Below are 15,157 nucleotides of genomic sequence, written 5' to 3' on the forward strand. Positions count from 1 at the left end.
AAAGTCCCGCCTCCTCGGGAAGCCTCCCCGGGAAGCCTCCCCCACACCCTGCAGCCTTCCCTCCCTCCCCGCCCCCTCTTTACCACCTGTGCCCCGCCGTTTGCTCGGCTCCCCCATTAGATGGCAAGCTCCTTGAAAGGCGGGACTTTGGATGTCTAATGCGGACCACAGCGCAAGTGAGCAGTCTTAGGGGCTTAAGGGGGAGGGGGCGGCCGGGTGCAGGAGACTGGGACTTGGGAAAACCCGAGTTCGAATCTGGCCTCAGACACTGAACGGCCGGTGACTCTGGGCAGGTCACGACACTGTTTGCCTCAGTTTCCTTATCTGTAAAACGAGCTGGAAAGGAGATGGCCAAACACCCGGTATCTCTGCCAAGAAACCCCCAAATGGGGGCCCCAAAAAGCTAACAGGACAAGGAATGATGGAGGAGGTATTTAATCCATGTTGATGGCTGATTGGCTAGAAGGGAAATCTCCCACAGATTGGGCGCCTGGAATGGCCTCCGTGGACAGATCCGGGGACTTTGGGGACAGATCCGGGGCCTTCAGGGACAGATCCGGGGCCTTCCTGGCCGATCCCTGAGTGTCAGCCGCCTGAGGAGAAGCCCCTCACGGTCAGCCCAGGCCGGTTCTCTCCAGGTCAGGCGGAAGCCAGAGCTCGGACCTCACTGTCCATCTCGGGAAGGTCCCGGCTGCTCCCGAGCAGGCCCGGATGGCGCTCCTCACCCCTCTATCGTTCTCCTCTTTCCTTAAACTCGGAACAACTGAGTGGCAATAAATGTCAGCCGGGGGCCGGGGTGGGAGCGGGAAGGGGAGGCTCTGGCCCCTCAGCCGTCACTGCTCTTGGGGAGCCCCGCCATGGCCGGGATCCGACGGCTCCTGATCTGGGGAGACGGCAGACGCAAGGCAGAGCCGCGATCCCCGGAGGCCGCGGGGCCGGGTCTCTGGGATGGGCTCTTGCTGGCAGGTGGCCACAGACGGGGTCCAGGCCTGGCTCAGTAGCCAGCTGCCTCCCCCAGCTTCCTTGGGTCGGATTCGGCGTGAATGCAGCCCGACCCGTCCTTGGCCACGGCCTGGACCACATTCAGCCAGATGCTGACTTCTTCCACCTCGTGTCCAAGGCTAATGAGCCCGTTCTCGATCTCCTGCAGCAGGAGGGGAGAGCTGGCCCCAGAGCTGCCTTTGCCCCGGGCAGCCCCATGAGCGAGCTCCCTTCCCCTCCCGGCAGCCCCTTCAGGGCGGGGGCACCCCGGGACACCCGAGAAGCGGGGTGGGGGAAGGGCCACGGGCCCGGAGACTCACCTCGTCGAATCCTGGCTCGAAGAGAACCTTGGTTGTGGGCCGCACGTGGAGAATCTTTGCCTTGATGGCGTCACGAAGGTTCAGACCAAACCACAGGTTGTTCATGATGGCCTGGGGACAGGAGGAAGCGGCAGCAGGGATGGGCCGGCCTGGGCACCGCCCGCGCCGCCAGGTATGGACGCCAGCTCTGGGCAAGGCCGGCCTGTGCTGCCAGGGGAGGCCCTCGGGCCCCGGGGGTGGGGTGTTGCAGGTGCCCTTGCTGCATGGAGAAGGCGGGCCACGGCCACTCCGGGATCCTAACAGCTAGCCACTCGGCCCGGCGCCGGACGCCGCGGCCTCATCTGCTTGCCTTGGGCAGGGTGGCCTAGATGCCCCAAGGTCACTAGTGCCCTAACCACTAGGCTACCAGGCTTGGGCATGGGGAGGGAGGGCAGGGGAGAAACGCAGGGCTGCCTCACTTACCAAGGCAGTGGCTGGAATGATCAGTTGCCCTCCGGAGCCTCCGATCACCAGCAGAGACTTCTGATCTTTGGAGATTAGGATGGATGGTACCATGGAAGAGGGGGGCCTTTCCCCTGGAACTGACAGAGAAACTCGACCTCACTGACCAGCCGGCCTCCTTGCCCTCTCAGAAGTCCCCCTTCCCCAGGAGCAGACGCCCAGAGGGGCTTCCTCCCCCCAGGGCGGTGGGGTAGGCTGTCCCCCAGCCCAGCGTGGATGGCCCAAGTTGGCCAAAATGGCCCCGTGCAGTCTCCGTGGGGGAGGGGCAAGCCTCCTGCTGAGAGCTGGGGACCGTGCCCAGCTAGGATGCCGCCTTCGGCCGGGAGCTCTCCCTCCGAGAACGGGGGCTCGCCGCCCCTGCCGGGTTGGAGGAGAGCGTCGCTGGCTCCAGCTGGGGCACGATTTCCCGGCATTCGATTTCCACCTCCCCTCCCTCATGGCACAGGGGCTCATCCACTTCTCTTTATTCTGAGCCACACTTAGTAGGAGCTTAATGGAGCTAACGAGCCATCTGACCCCTAGACAAAGGTCTGCTTGAGCCGCATAGAAGGCCGAGGCAAAGACATGTGAGATGCAGTGACCCGACTGGGACAAGGACAAGGACGGCTGGGCAGAAGCGCAGGAGGGGAGGAAGCCCATCGGCTCTTGGGGAGCCAGGGCACCGCTGAGGGGTTGGAGGCATTGGTCTACTCATGAGCCCCCACCAGGGAGCTACCCCTGGATAATCAGTTGCCGTCTATGAGCCAGCCAGACTTAATTAGCTGTTAGAAAAGGTCTCTGCTGAGGTCGTCCAGTAAGGCGCTGGGTACAGAAGCTCTCCTCAAAAGGTCGGGACGTCTCCCACAAGCAGGTGGCGTTCAGGAGGCTCATAAGGCAAAGCAGGCGATTCCCAGCCCTTGGCTGGGCAGAAGTCCTTTCCTCCCCCTGTAGGTCCTCTCAACGTTCCTTTCCTCCCCCTTTGGATTTTCTCAACATTTTTTCCCCACTCTTGTGGGGTCCTCTCAACGTTCTCCTTCCTGCTGTTCTCTTCACAGTCTCTTTGTCCATCTTGTCCATGGCTGCTGTTAGAGAAGTCCTAAAGTCTCCCGAGAGTCATCACTGTTCCCAGGATGCTCCAGGACACCCACGAGCAGTCCAGAACCTGACCTTATGTCCTCATGATCTTCTTCTGGCCAAAGAAAAGAGGAGGGGAGGAGGTGGAGCCCCCCTGCCAGTGACGCACTGGCGCAGTGTGGCTCCCTGACACCCAGTCCTGCTCTTTTGGCCTCACTGCTCTCCTACCCCACAGGCGTGACTGGGTCTCTGTGAGCTCCCCATGCACTTCTGGGCGGAGCTGTTTCCTCCTTCCAAATAATCTTGTCAGTGCCTCTGATTGATTGCCTTGAAAAGGATGTTCTTGGTGACAAAGTAGGGTGAGAGTCCTCAAGTTCCCGCTTCCTCTCCCTCCCATCCAAGGCCTTCCTATTGCTGCCCTTGGCAAATCTGCGGGGGTGACTGGCAAGAGCCCCAGACCAGAGAGCTCGGGAGGGCTTCGGACAGGTCCAGGGCTTTTGGGACAGGCTCCTCAGGGGTCTGGAAGAGTCCATGGGGCACGGGCCAAGACCCAATCACTACTTGCCTCATTTTCTCTGCTTTTCCAAGCTCGGTAATACAGTTTAAGTCACGATCACTTTGCAGAGTTCAGCCATGTTTGTGCTGGACTTGGGATTTGCAGACGGTCTTCTCCAACCCAGAACACAACACGGGGAAAGGAGCGAAGATCAAGCTCTCTCGTGGCCCTTTCTTAGACGGTCCCTCTGAGGTTCTCCCGGCCATGGGAATGAGCAGCACCGAGTGAAAACCCTGCCATGATTTACTCAGGAAACGGCCACCTCAGCAGATTCCAGACCCATCTCCAGTATCCGTGCCTATTGTTGTTTCTCTCTTTTTCAGCCGTGTCTGATTTTCGTGCCCCCATTAGGGGTTTTCTTGGCTCAGACGCTAGAGTGGTTTGCTCATTTTACAGAGGAGGAAACTGAGGCAAACAGGGCTAAGGGGCTTGCCCAGGGTCACACAGTCACTAAGTGTCCGAGGCAGGCTTTGTCTGCGTTCCAAACCCGGTGCTCTGTGCTGTATGGAGCTTCAGTGTCTACACTAACCGTGTTTCAAAATTCTAGCCCACTTCCTCTGGGTCTTTGCACCAAAGGTTTGCGGTACCAAAGGTGAGCCGACTTTGGACTCCTTGTGGGTGTCCCGGAAGCGTCCTGGGAACAGTGATGATGGCCGGCAGAGTCCACCCCAGGAGCCAAGGGTAGCTCCGACTCTCCAGGGGGAGGAGGCTAAGAGTCACCCCTCGACAGGATAAAGGGGTTATCTTAGAGACAAACACTCCTCAAAGAGGTGTGGGCCTTCCCGAAGGGGATCAAGGGAGGCCCCCTTGAGGTCCCTAAGCCAGCAGGCAGCCCTTATCCTATGGATTGGCAGACCTGGGGCTGCTATTTGGGGGCAGCTAGATGCACCGTCAGTAGAGCACCAGTCCTAAAGTCAGGACAATCTGAGTTCAAATCTGGTCTCAGACACTTAATAGTTCCTAGTTGTGTGACTCTGGGCAAGTCACTTAATCCCAATTGACTCAGCAAAAAAAAATAAATAGTATAAAGACAAAACACAAAGATTTGTGGGTTGTCTTGGGGGAAAGTGCTAGGTTAGTATTTCGGGTGCAAAGCTGCCCGGCTCTAAACCTCGCTCTCCTCCAAGGCACAATAAACAGATATTGCATTAGCATCTGTGGAGGTGAAAGTCTGGCTCGTAAGGAGGCAAAGGGGACAAGTCTCAGTTCAAAGGAAGAGAGCATTTGAAACGCTACCATTTTATGTCTTGGACTCTGGAATCCAGGCTCTCCATTAACCGGAGCCCCGGGGGGAGCATCTCCCTCGTGAATCTTGGCAAACGTGACAAGACGGGGCCCCCGTGCAGCTCTCCCCTCCGTGGGCAGGCAAAGGCACAAGCAGGGTCGGCAGCTCCCGGGGGTGCCCCCAGGATCCCAACTCTTCCCCCATCCCGAGGCCGTTAGGGCCCCCTTCTGGCCCGGCTCAGGCAGATACAGCAGCGCCTCTCCCCACAAGGGACTCCTGCTTTCCGGGCTGCCTGGACGCCCGGGTGGAGAAGTGGGGGCTGTTTTAGAGGGGCCCCAGGCAGCCCGCTCCACTTCCTGTACAGCTTTCACCCCCTTCAAACTGATTGAGGAACTTTCAAACCGATTGAAGGGAGCTGCTTTTAGGGGGGCAGGGGGCGATCGGGCCGACTGTCCCTTCCTTTACACTAAGGATCCCTCGTGAGGGTCTGGCACCGAGGCACGACAGGAATCGGCACAAGACAAAGGACCAGCAAAGGGTGTGAACAAATCGAATGCCAGAGAACTGCGGGTTGTGAGCCGGAATAAGAGGCTACTCCAAATCACTAATAAGAGTCGTGATTCGATTCCACAGCCCTGAGGTTTCGCCTCATACCAGCAAATTGGCGACGATTCCACAACACGGCAACAGCCGCCATCGGAGCCGCTCGGTCCCCCGGTGCCCCTGGGCGAGCTGCCGGGCCGGACCACTCTGGAAGCCACTTGGGATCATCCCTTTAGAGTGACTAAGCAGCCAGAGCCCGGGAGTACCCGCATACAGGCTTAGCGGGTTTCCCCAGTGGGTGGTGAGGCGCTTAGCCCAGCCTGAGCACTCCCGCGGCTCCGGGAAGGGATCCCATGCACACAGTAAGCGCCTACTAGAAGCTCGATCTTACCTGGATCCAGCAGCTTACTGGAGCCTGGAGTCTCCCTCCAGCAGAAGTCCAGTAGTTGGTTGTTGAGAATGAGCCCAGTCTTTGGGGAATACACCATGGAGCCAAACCTGGCCGAGAGAAGCAGCCAGGCTGGACAGCGCCCTCCCTCCCCTTCCCCTCCAGCCTCTGGGAGCAGTGCCCGTGGGTCACTCCCGGCGCCCGAGGGTCACTCCCAATGCCTGTGGGTCACTCCCGGCGCCCATGGGTCACTCCCAATGCCCGTGGGTCACTCCCGGCGCCCGTGGGTCACTCCTGGCGCCCGTGGGTCACTCCCGGTGCCTGTGGGCCACTCCCGGCGCCCGAGGGTCACTCCCAATGCCCGTGGGTCACTCCCGGCGCCCGTGGGTCACTCCCAATGCCCGTGGGTCACTCCCGGCGCCCGTGGGTCACTCCCGGCGCCCGTGGGTCACTCCCAATGCCCGTGGGTCACTCCCGGCGCCCGTGGGTCACTCCGCGCGGTCCTCATCCGTGGGTCACTCCCGGTGCCGTGGGTCCTCCTGGCGCCTGGGTCCTCCGGCGCCCGTGGGTCACTCCTGGCGCCGGGGGCCTCCCAAGCCCGTGGGTCACTCCCAATGCCCGTGGGTCACTCCCGGCGCCCGTGGGTCACTCCCAATGCCCGTGGGTCCTCCTGGCAGCCCGGGGTCCTCCTGGCGCCCGTGGGTCCTCCCGGTGCCCGAGGGCCTCCTGGCGCCGTGGGTCCTCCCATGCCCGTGGGTCCTCCCGGCACCCGTGGTCCACTCCCAATGCCCGTGGGTCACTCCCAATGCCCGTGGGTCACTCCCGGCGCCCGTGGGTCACTCCTGGCGCCCGTGGGTCACTCCTGGCGCCCGTGGGTCACTCCTGGCGCCCGAGGGCCACTCCTGGCGCCCGTGGGTCACTCCCAATGCCCGTGGGTCACTCCCGGCACCCGTGGGTCACTCCCAATGCCCGTGGGTCACTCCCGGCACCCGTGGGTCACTCCCAATGCCCGTGGGTCACTCCCGGCACCCGTGGGTCACTCCCGGCGCCCGTGGGCCATTCGGGGGGCATCCCCGTGGGCAGCGGCAAGAAGTGAGCACCAACATCTCGGGAAATGCCCCACACACACACAGGCAGGAGGGAGTCCCGCCGGGCTCTGAGGGACCACAGACACCTCGGGACCGGCAGCCCATGTTACTGAGCGGCACCTTCCTCTCCCCCTGCGCTGTGGCTCCCGCCTCCCGGGCTCTCTCCTCATGTCCGTGCACCACTGAGGCTGAGAGGCCTCGGCCACGGACCCCGCTGGAGCCACGTGACGCCCCGCCCAAGGAGGGGCTGAGGGCGTGTCCGCACGTGTGTGCGCACCTGGGTCCGTGTGCCTTTGGTTGGGGGCCGTGTGCATGTGGGGGTGGGGGGGATGTGTGCGCACGTGTGTACCTGGGATGAGTGTGCACACACCTGTGTATGGGACGTGTGCGCATGTGCACACATGGATGTGGTAGGTGCATATGGTGTGAGTGTGCCCACTTGTGCATGCTCCAAACACGGGGGAGACTGCTAATGTCCACCCCGCCCCCCCTCCGCCCCCAGCCGCCCGGCCCCGCCCCCTGCCCAAGCCCCGCCCCCGATCACGGGATGTTGATGGTGCTGGTGACAGACACAGCGCTGCCCTCCCCGCCCAGGACCGCCACGTGCGAGGTGCCCGCCCCGCCCCCAGCCCCGCCCTCCCCTGCCTAAGCCCCGCCCCGGCCCCGCCCCCGCTCACGGGATGTTGATGGTGCTGGTGACAGACACGGCGCTGCCCTCCCCGCCCAGGACCGCCACGTGCGAGGTGCCCGTCCCGCCCCCAGCCCCGCCCTCCCTGCCTAAGCCCGCCCCGGCCCCGCCCCCGCTCACGGGATGTTGATGGTGCTGGTGACAGACACGGCGCTGCCGTCCGGGCCCAGGACCGCCACATGGGAGGTGCCAGTCTCCTCCCCGCCCTGCCCCCAGCCGCCGGCCCCGCCCCTCCCCTGCATAAGCCCCTCCCCTCCCCAAGCCCCGCCCCAGCCCCGCCCCCCTCACGGGATGTTGATGGTGCTAGTGACAGACACAGCGCTGCCCTCCCCGCCCAGGACCGCCACGTGCGAGGTGCCCGCCCCGCCCCCAGCCCCGCCCTCCCCTGCCTAAGCCCCGCCCCGGCCCCGCCCCCGCTCACGGGATGTTGATGGTGCTGGTGACAGACACGGCGCTGCCGTCCGCGCCCAGGACCGCCACGTGCGAGGTGCCCGCCTCCGCCCCGCCCCGCAGGCTGACGTTATAGTAGCTGGGGGCGGGGTTGCTCCGGGGGCCGATGCGCTCCCGGACCTCCCGGGCCAGCTCCTCCGTCAGCAGCTCCTTGTAAACGTCCTACACGGGGTGGGGGGGGGGAGGCGGCTGAGGCCCCTCCAGGGCGAGGGGAGCCCCTTCCCCACTTTACGGTCCAGGACACTGGGGAGGCCCAGGGAGGGAAGGTGACCCAGCCCGCCTGCACCCGCGGGACAGGGCGCTCCGGCAGGCGCAGTAGAGAAGACGTGAGCCCCGGTCTGAGCACTGGGGGGGAGGGGAGGGGGGCAGCAGGGGGCACAGGGAGAGGGCGTCCTGGGTTCCAGTCCCGGCAGCCCGGGCTCCGACCGCGGACAGTCCCGGGGTGGCCCCTGACCCACTGAGCCCCGGGAGAGGGACCCTGCCTCCCTGAGGATGGAGAAGCGGGGGGGGGGGTCCTTGGGTCTGGGGGCGCCCAAGCCGGGCCCTCACCGGGGCTTCTGGGTAGCTCCGAGGGTCCCGCAGCTTCCACCTGAGCCCGTTAGCAAACTTCAGGGTCTCCACTATCCGGTGGTAGGTGCTGACCTTCCCCTCGAGCTGGGCCAGGGCATCCTGGGAGAACCGAAAGCCTGGAGACAGAGGGAAGGGCCCGTGCTGGTGCCTCTGGGTGGCCCCTGCCCGAGGCTCCGGCCCCTGCACCAGCTTCCAGCACCACCTTGTGGTCAGGGCGGGAACTGCGCCCGTCCTGGGGGAGGGGGCTGGCCCCTGAGTGTCCCCGGGCCGAAGGTCGTCCGGGGAACGGGGGTCAGGGGGACAGAAGTCGGGGCCAGGAAACTGCCGGGAGGGGAAGTCGCCGAGAGCCGGGACCATCGGGCCCGAGGCGTCCCACAGAGACACACCCGCTACCACAAGCCTCTGGCATACCTCCGGTGACAGGGTGCTCGCTCCCTCCCCTTCTCTGCTCTGGCCCTGCTCCCTCCCTCACCTCCTGCCACCCGGACTGTGGAGCGCGCCCTTGTAGGTTGCTCGGCACATGGTTCCCCCCACTGGCTTGTGGGATCGGGCCCTCTTTTGTGCTTAGCATAGACTGGCATACAGTAGGAGGCTAATAAATGCTCGCGGACCCGGGTCCCTCCAGGTCTCTCTGTGACCTCCTACTCTCCTCCCTCATTAAGGTTCTAACCCACTGCAGGTCCTGATGCACTTTTCCTCCTCCCCTGCTTCCTCAGGACCTCGCCTTGAGCCGCCCCGAGAAAACTGGGGGGAGAAGGGAACCAGCATTTATTGAGCACCTACTCCATGCTGAGCCCGGCACGAATGTTCTACAAATATTTTCTCATTTGATCCTCACCACTCCGTGAGGGAGGCTGCGGAATAGATGAGGAAACTGAGGCAGGCAGTGGGTCTCGGCCAGTTAGTGTCCGCGGCTGGCCTGGGACTCAGACCCTCCCGACTGCAGGTGCAGCGAGTCCCATCTGCCAGGCTACCCCTTCTCCAGACCCCTCCCCTCCCCCAAGGCCAAAGGAGGCTTTGCCCCCATCCGGGAGGAGCCTGACCTGACCCCGCCCACAGGGAGTTCATGGTTGCCCTCCTGGCTCCGTCTCCCCCCTCTCCCCCCCCAGCTCACCTTTGAGCACATTCAGGATAAAGCTGAGGATGGCGCCCCCTGCAGGGGGTGGGGGGGAGTACAGAGTGTAGTCCCCTAGGTTCAGGGCCAGGGGCTTGACCACTTCGGCCCGGAAGCCGGCCAGATCCTCCTTGGTCAGCTGGCTCCCTGAGTGAGGGAGGGGGCAGGGCTCACTTCTAGCCCCGCCCATCTCCGGGGCCGCGCAGGGCAGGGAACGGGCCCACCCAAGTGGGGGAGCAGAACCCCCCCAGCTCCAGAAGTCCTGCCTTCTTCTGGCTGCCCTGCCCCCAACGCCCCCCCCCTCCCCCCCCCGGGGGAGAAGGAGGACCCAGGCCTTGGGACTCCCAGCACACATACAGCAGGCACTTAATAAATGCTGGCTGGGCACACATACGGCAGGCACTTAATAAATGCTGGCTGAGCCACTGACTGACCTCCTGCCTTCCCAGCACCAATGTCCCTCTGAGCCTAGTGAGGAAGAGCCAGGCAGCCAGAGAGGGAGAGAGCCCAGGACACAGCCTTTCACCCTCTCCCTGCCCCCCAGAGCCTCCCGGTGCTCCCGGGCCCTCTCTGGTGCAGGGCTGGGGAGGAGGGTATGAGCTCTGGGCTGGTGGGGAAGGAGCCTCCCCGCCTCCGGCACAGCCTCAGTCCCCTTCCAGGAAATGGGCCTAATTATCCTGCAAAGCCTGGTGTCCAAGGGCCGGGGTCTTCTCCTCGTGGAGGTCTCGGGGCTGGAAGGTCTTGGCCCTGCGCAGCCTCACAGACCCGGCCATAGAAGCAGCCGGGGAGGAGGGGCGGCCCTGGGGCCCGTCACTGGGCCCCACCCAGGAGGCCGAGTCAGGGTGCGGGGGAAGCCCACCTTCCCGGGCGAGGTCGGCCAGGAGATCCTCGGCGAGGGCCCCCTCGTAGAGCTCGTCGGCGCCCTTCTCCGCCACCGTCTGCAGGGTGCGGGCCAGCGCCGGCCACGGCAGGGGATCCCCCTCCGCCAGTGGCTTTTGTCCCCTGAAGAAGAGCTGGCTGGAAGAGAGGAGCAGCCCTACCGTGAGGGCACAGAGGGCACCAGGGAACCCGGGAGGGCACCAGGGAACCCGTGGAGGGCAGGGTCACTGCCCAGGCTCACAGAGCCCCAGCAGCAAGGCCTGGGCTGGAACCCCAGAGCTCCATCAGGGCAGGGTCCCCTCACAATACCCCATGGATGAGGGTGATCCTTGCCAGGCCCATGCAGACAGCTTGGCCCCTGCCTCCAATGGGCCGTCATCCCCTCCCCTCCTCTTCTCCCTCTTTCCCCAGTCTTCCTCCTCCTCTTCCTCTTCCTTCTCCTCCTCCTCTCTTCCCCCTCCTTCTCCTCCTACTTTTCCTCTTTGTCCTTTTCCCCTACATCCTCCTCTTCTACCTCCTTTTCCTCTCTTCCTCCTTTTCTTCCTCAGCCTCCTCCTTTTCCTCCTCCTTTCCCCCCTCTTCCTTTTCTTCTTCTTCCTTCTCCTCCTCTTCTTCTCTTCCTCCTTTTCTTCTTCCTCTTCCTTCTCCCCCTTCCCCTTTCTTTTCCTCTTCTTCTCCCTCCTTTTCCTCCTCTTCTTTCCTTCTCTTCCTTTTTCTCCTCCTCCTCCTCTCTTTCTACTCCTTTTCCTCTTCCTCCTCCTCTTCTCCTCCTCATTGTCCACCTTCCAAAGGCTGGGATCTCACTGACCCACCCTCCTGGCTTGGGCCTGCCCAGGCCCCTCGGGCCCCACCGGTTTTCACCTGGTGATGTCCCCATCTCGCGCTAAGACTCCGTTCCCTGTGCCAGTGCCCCTGGGTCTCCGGCCCCATTGCTTGCATGGTGGGAGGGACAGCGGCCACAAAGCGGCCGGCCTCCTGCACGCGGGAGGACCACCAGCCTCCTCTCCTCGAGTTCAAGCCGGTCTCCTTGGCCCCCGTTTGCCACTGACTCAACAAATGCCCTGCTCGCCACCGCCAGGGCCGGTCTGGGCAGCAATGCCCGTGCTCCTTGCCCCGGGTTAGGACAGGCCCCTCCCCGGGCAGCTCTAACTCTGACCTCCCGGAGGAGCCCACCCGCACTCTCTGCCGCTGAATGTCTCCCCACGGCCACCCCGGTGACGCCCCCTCAGCACCCATAGCTTGGGCCCAGCCCCCGTGGGGCCCTGCCAAGCATCTCAGACAAGAGGCAGCTGGGAACAAGGAACGTCTGTGGGGGAGGCTGGAGCACGACACCAGGGCGGGCCCTCTCCTCAGGCGGAGTTGGACGGGGCTGGGGGCACATTCCCTGGTTTGAGGTTGCCAGAAGGAGCCGCTCCTGCCGCCCACGTCCCCCCAGGTGCCTCAGTTTCCTCATCTGCAAATGGGAGGCTTGCCCTCCCGTTGATGCGGGAAAGATTCCAATCTTTGATTCCCAACCCCCCTAGCTAATGTAAATTACCCTTTGACTCACAAATCCTGGTCCCTTTGACTTCCAATAGAAGATCCGGACCTGTCCCAGCCCCACCCGGATCTGAGCCAACTTTGGGGCTACACCCCAAAGCCCCTCGAGCTAAGTCCCCGACTTAAAAGGACCACACTGGGAACCCCTCTTGGCAGAGATTCCAAACATGGTCACCATGTGAGGACCCTCTGTCCACTGGACCCTCTGTCCAGTGCCCTCCTTATCTCTACCTTCACTTATCTCCTACTTCTAAACTCAGTAATAAACCTCTTTTATCAGTCTAGCTCTCTGGGCCAATAAATGCTTTTATTGGGAATCCGCGCCGCTACTAGACCTCATTTACCGCCGTATCCTTGCGCCGAATCCAAGGGGGTTGCAGGGGAACTCTCTGTTTGACTCCCTGTACCCCAAACCCGCCACTAGACCTTAACTAAACCCTAATTTCATTTAGTTATCCCAAATGTAGACCTCAACATGTGGTCTACACCTCAACACCGTGACCCCCGACCTCAGCCCGGCTCACCGGAGACTGGAGCCGTTTATGGCCTGGCTAAGAGAGCTGTTGAGGAAGGCGCTCAGGACTCTGGGCACGCGGAAGCCCTCCCGGAGAAGGCGGAGGGTGGGCTCGAACAGCCGGGCCCAGGGCAAGCGGCCGTGGCGCCCGTGTGCCAACTGGTAGCCTCGCAGCTCCCCTGGGACGCCAATCCAGGAGACGCCTGTGGGGAAATGGGCCAAATGCAGAAGTGGGCGGGAGGCTCAGGCCCCTTGGGGGAGGAAGCGGGAGCCAGCGTGCTCAAAGGCCTGCAAGTGCAGGGAGAGAGGGCAAGCCCGCAGCCTTAGCTTTCTTGGCTGCCCAATGGCCCTGCTGACTCCTAGGGAGCTTGTGGTCATTTAGACCCCCAGCTCCTGTTTCAAGGCATTTGTTGCCTAATTTGTGGCCATTCTATATTGGGGGTCTCACCTAACTCGGTCTAGCTCTCTGCTCTAGCCTGTCGAGAGCTTTCTGAATCCCCGCCTCGGCATTCCCCGTGTCAGCTCCGCCTCCCAGACCCCAGTCCTCTGCTGCCCGACACCCATGCATCCCTGCCCTTAAGTCCCTGAGGCAAGTGGTAAGTTGCGCAGCGCTGAGGCACTTCAGCAGAGCCTCTCCCCCACAGTGCCCTCCGCCGCCCCTCCATCTCCCCCAGGAGAACATTTGGGGGTCCTAGTCACAGAACTGGGGGAATGGAGTCCCCGAGAAGCTCCCTGGGCTGGGGATCGGAGCTTCCCCAAAAGGCCCCACCCCCTTCTGCTGATTTCGGGTCCAAGAGGCCACTGGTCAGGAGTCCTGGGCTTGACCTTGGGCGCCTCCCCGACTTAGTTTCCCTATTTGTAATGGAGATAACCATTGCTCCCGACCACTGGAGGCCACGGGTGTGGAGGGGGCCTCCTCGTGCTGCCCGAAGGCCGGGAAGTGCCTTTGGGCGCTGGTACCTTTTCCCAGCGGCTGGTCTCGGTGGCAGCGCTCCTGCAGATTCCGGAGGCCGGCCTTGGGCACCGTTTCCCGAGCGTTGATCACTTCCACCTCTCCTGAGGACCACAGACCGTCAGCCTCGGCTGACCCCCTTTTGCCCGCCCCAAGCCAGGGACGCCCGCTTTCCCCAGGCAAGGGCCTCACTCCCTCCTCCTTCAAAGAAGAGGAAACCGAGACCTGAGAAGGGGGAAGGAGGGGAGCGCCGGCTCCTGCCGGGCCCACAATGCCCTGGGCCGTGGAGGCGCCTCAGGACCGGCCCCAACCTACCTGTACTGGCGTTATACACAGTGAAGATAACCCCGCCACCCAGCCCCATGCTCTGAGGGTTCAGGACACAGGTGCAGATCAGGGCGGCGATGGCGGCGTCCACGGGGGAGCCGCCCTGCTCCAGGATATCCCTGGGGAGGCCGAGAGAAGCCCTGTCAGTGGGGGGTGCCGCGCTCAGCGGGGCCGGCCCCCCCCCCCCCCCAGCTTTACTGCCGGCAACGCTTCCTAAGGCCCCGCGACTTCATTCTCCAGGAGGCCTGGGGCCGGAGTCAGGGAGATTCATGTTCAGAATTCAGATCCAACCTCAGACCCTTAGTAGCTGTGACACCCCGATTAAGTCCCTTCACTCCCTTTGCCTCAGTTTCCCCATCTGTAAAATGAGCTGAAGAAGGACATGGCCAATCCCTCCAGTGTCTTGGCCAAGAGAACCCAGCTGCCCTTGCCTACATAGACCTCCATCATCCAGAACCCGACTATTCTCATCTATCTGGACCTCCATCATCCAGAACCCAGCTGTTCTCATCTATCTGGACCTCCATCATCCAGAACCCAGCTGTTCTCATCTATCTGGACCTCCATCATCCAGAACCCAGCTGTTCTCATCTATCTGGACCTCCATCATCCAGAACCCAGATGTCCTTGCCTACACGGACCTCCATCATCCAGAACCCCACTGTGCTACCATCCCCCTTATCTGACCTCAGCTCTCCTTGCCCTCGTCCTCCCTCCAGCCTCCTCTATGGAGAGCTCAGCTTGGGCCGGGGAGCTAGCCCCCCCTGCCAGGGACTCTTCTCAGGGCATCCTTGGGCGCTGGCTCACTTCGCAGTGCCGGGTGGCAGCCCGAAGGTATAAGAGCAGGGCGCTGTTCACAACCCGCCCACCCCAGGCTGGCCCCATTCCCTCCATGCCTCAGGGGGCGGGGAAGGGAGAGGCCGGGGCACTGCCCACAGAGAAATTCAGGCAGGATGGCATCTCGACACTGGGAGGGCAGAGCGGAAGGAAACACATCGTGGCGCCCAGGCTAGGGTCAGAGGGGGCTCCGAGCTGTCTGGCCCAAGCCCCGTTTTTCAGATGAGGCAATTGAGGCCCTGGAGGCTAAAGTCCATTCCAAAGATCTGTGTGATCTTAGCTCGGTGACTGTCCCTGGGAGATTTAATGAAGGAGCTGGACCAGGGGATGCCCAAGTCCCTTTCCAGAGGCCACCCCATCCAGCCCTTTGCCCTTCCCCCTCCCCTCCTCCTTCCCTGGAGCCCCCCGGGGGAAGTTGGAGACCCGGGCAGGCGGGCTGAAGCCTGACCCCTGGTTAGTCTGTGTCTAACTTGGGAGCTCGGCTCCTCCCTGATGCCGGGCTCGGGGTTTCACCCCTACCCCCAAAGCTCAGCCCCAGAAAGGCCTGCCCGTTCCCTCAGTTTCCTCATCCGTAAGATGGAGAAAATAACGGCGCCCCCTCCAGAAAGGGGGGATGGCGATCTGTTGAAAAG

General features: G+C 62.9%; 1 protein-coding gene across 1 annotated transcript; it reads right to left on the reverse strand.

Moving 5' to 3' along the window:
- Positions 1-419: 419 nt before the first annotated feature.
- On the reverse strand, positions 420-14,175 carry GGT5 (gamma-glutamyltransferase 5). Its single transcript, XM_031949190.1, has 12 exons — positions 14,120-14,175; positions 13,677-13,915; positions 13,370-13,465; positions 12,420-12,612; positions 10,337-10,494; positions 9,478-9,624; positions 8,343-8,479; positions 7,765-7,955; positions 5,571-5,677; positions 1,764-1,882; positions 1,302-1,412; positions 420-1,144 (listed from the first exon to the last, which is right to left on the reverse strand). The coding sequence occupies exons 1-12, from the start codon at positions 14,173-14,175 to the stop codon at positions 995-997; spliced, it is 1,704 nt and encodes a 567-aa protein (XP_031805050.1). The 3' UTR covers positions 420-994.
- Between the last annotated feature and the right edge of the window lie 982 nt (positions 14,176-15,157).

Source organism: Sarcophilus harrisii, chromosome 1, assembly GCF_902635505.1.
Source record: "Sarcophilus harrisii chromosome 1, mSarHar1.11, whole genome shotgun sequence".
NCBI lineage: Eukaryota > Metazoa > Chordata > Mammalia > Dasyuromorphia > Dasyuridae > Sarcophilus > Sarcophilus harrisii.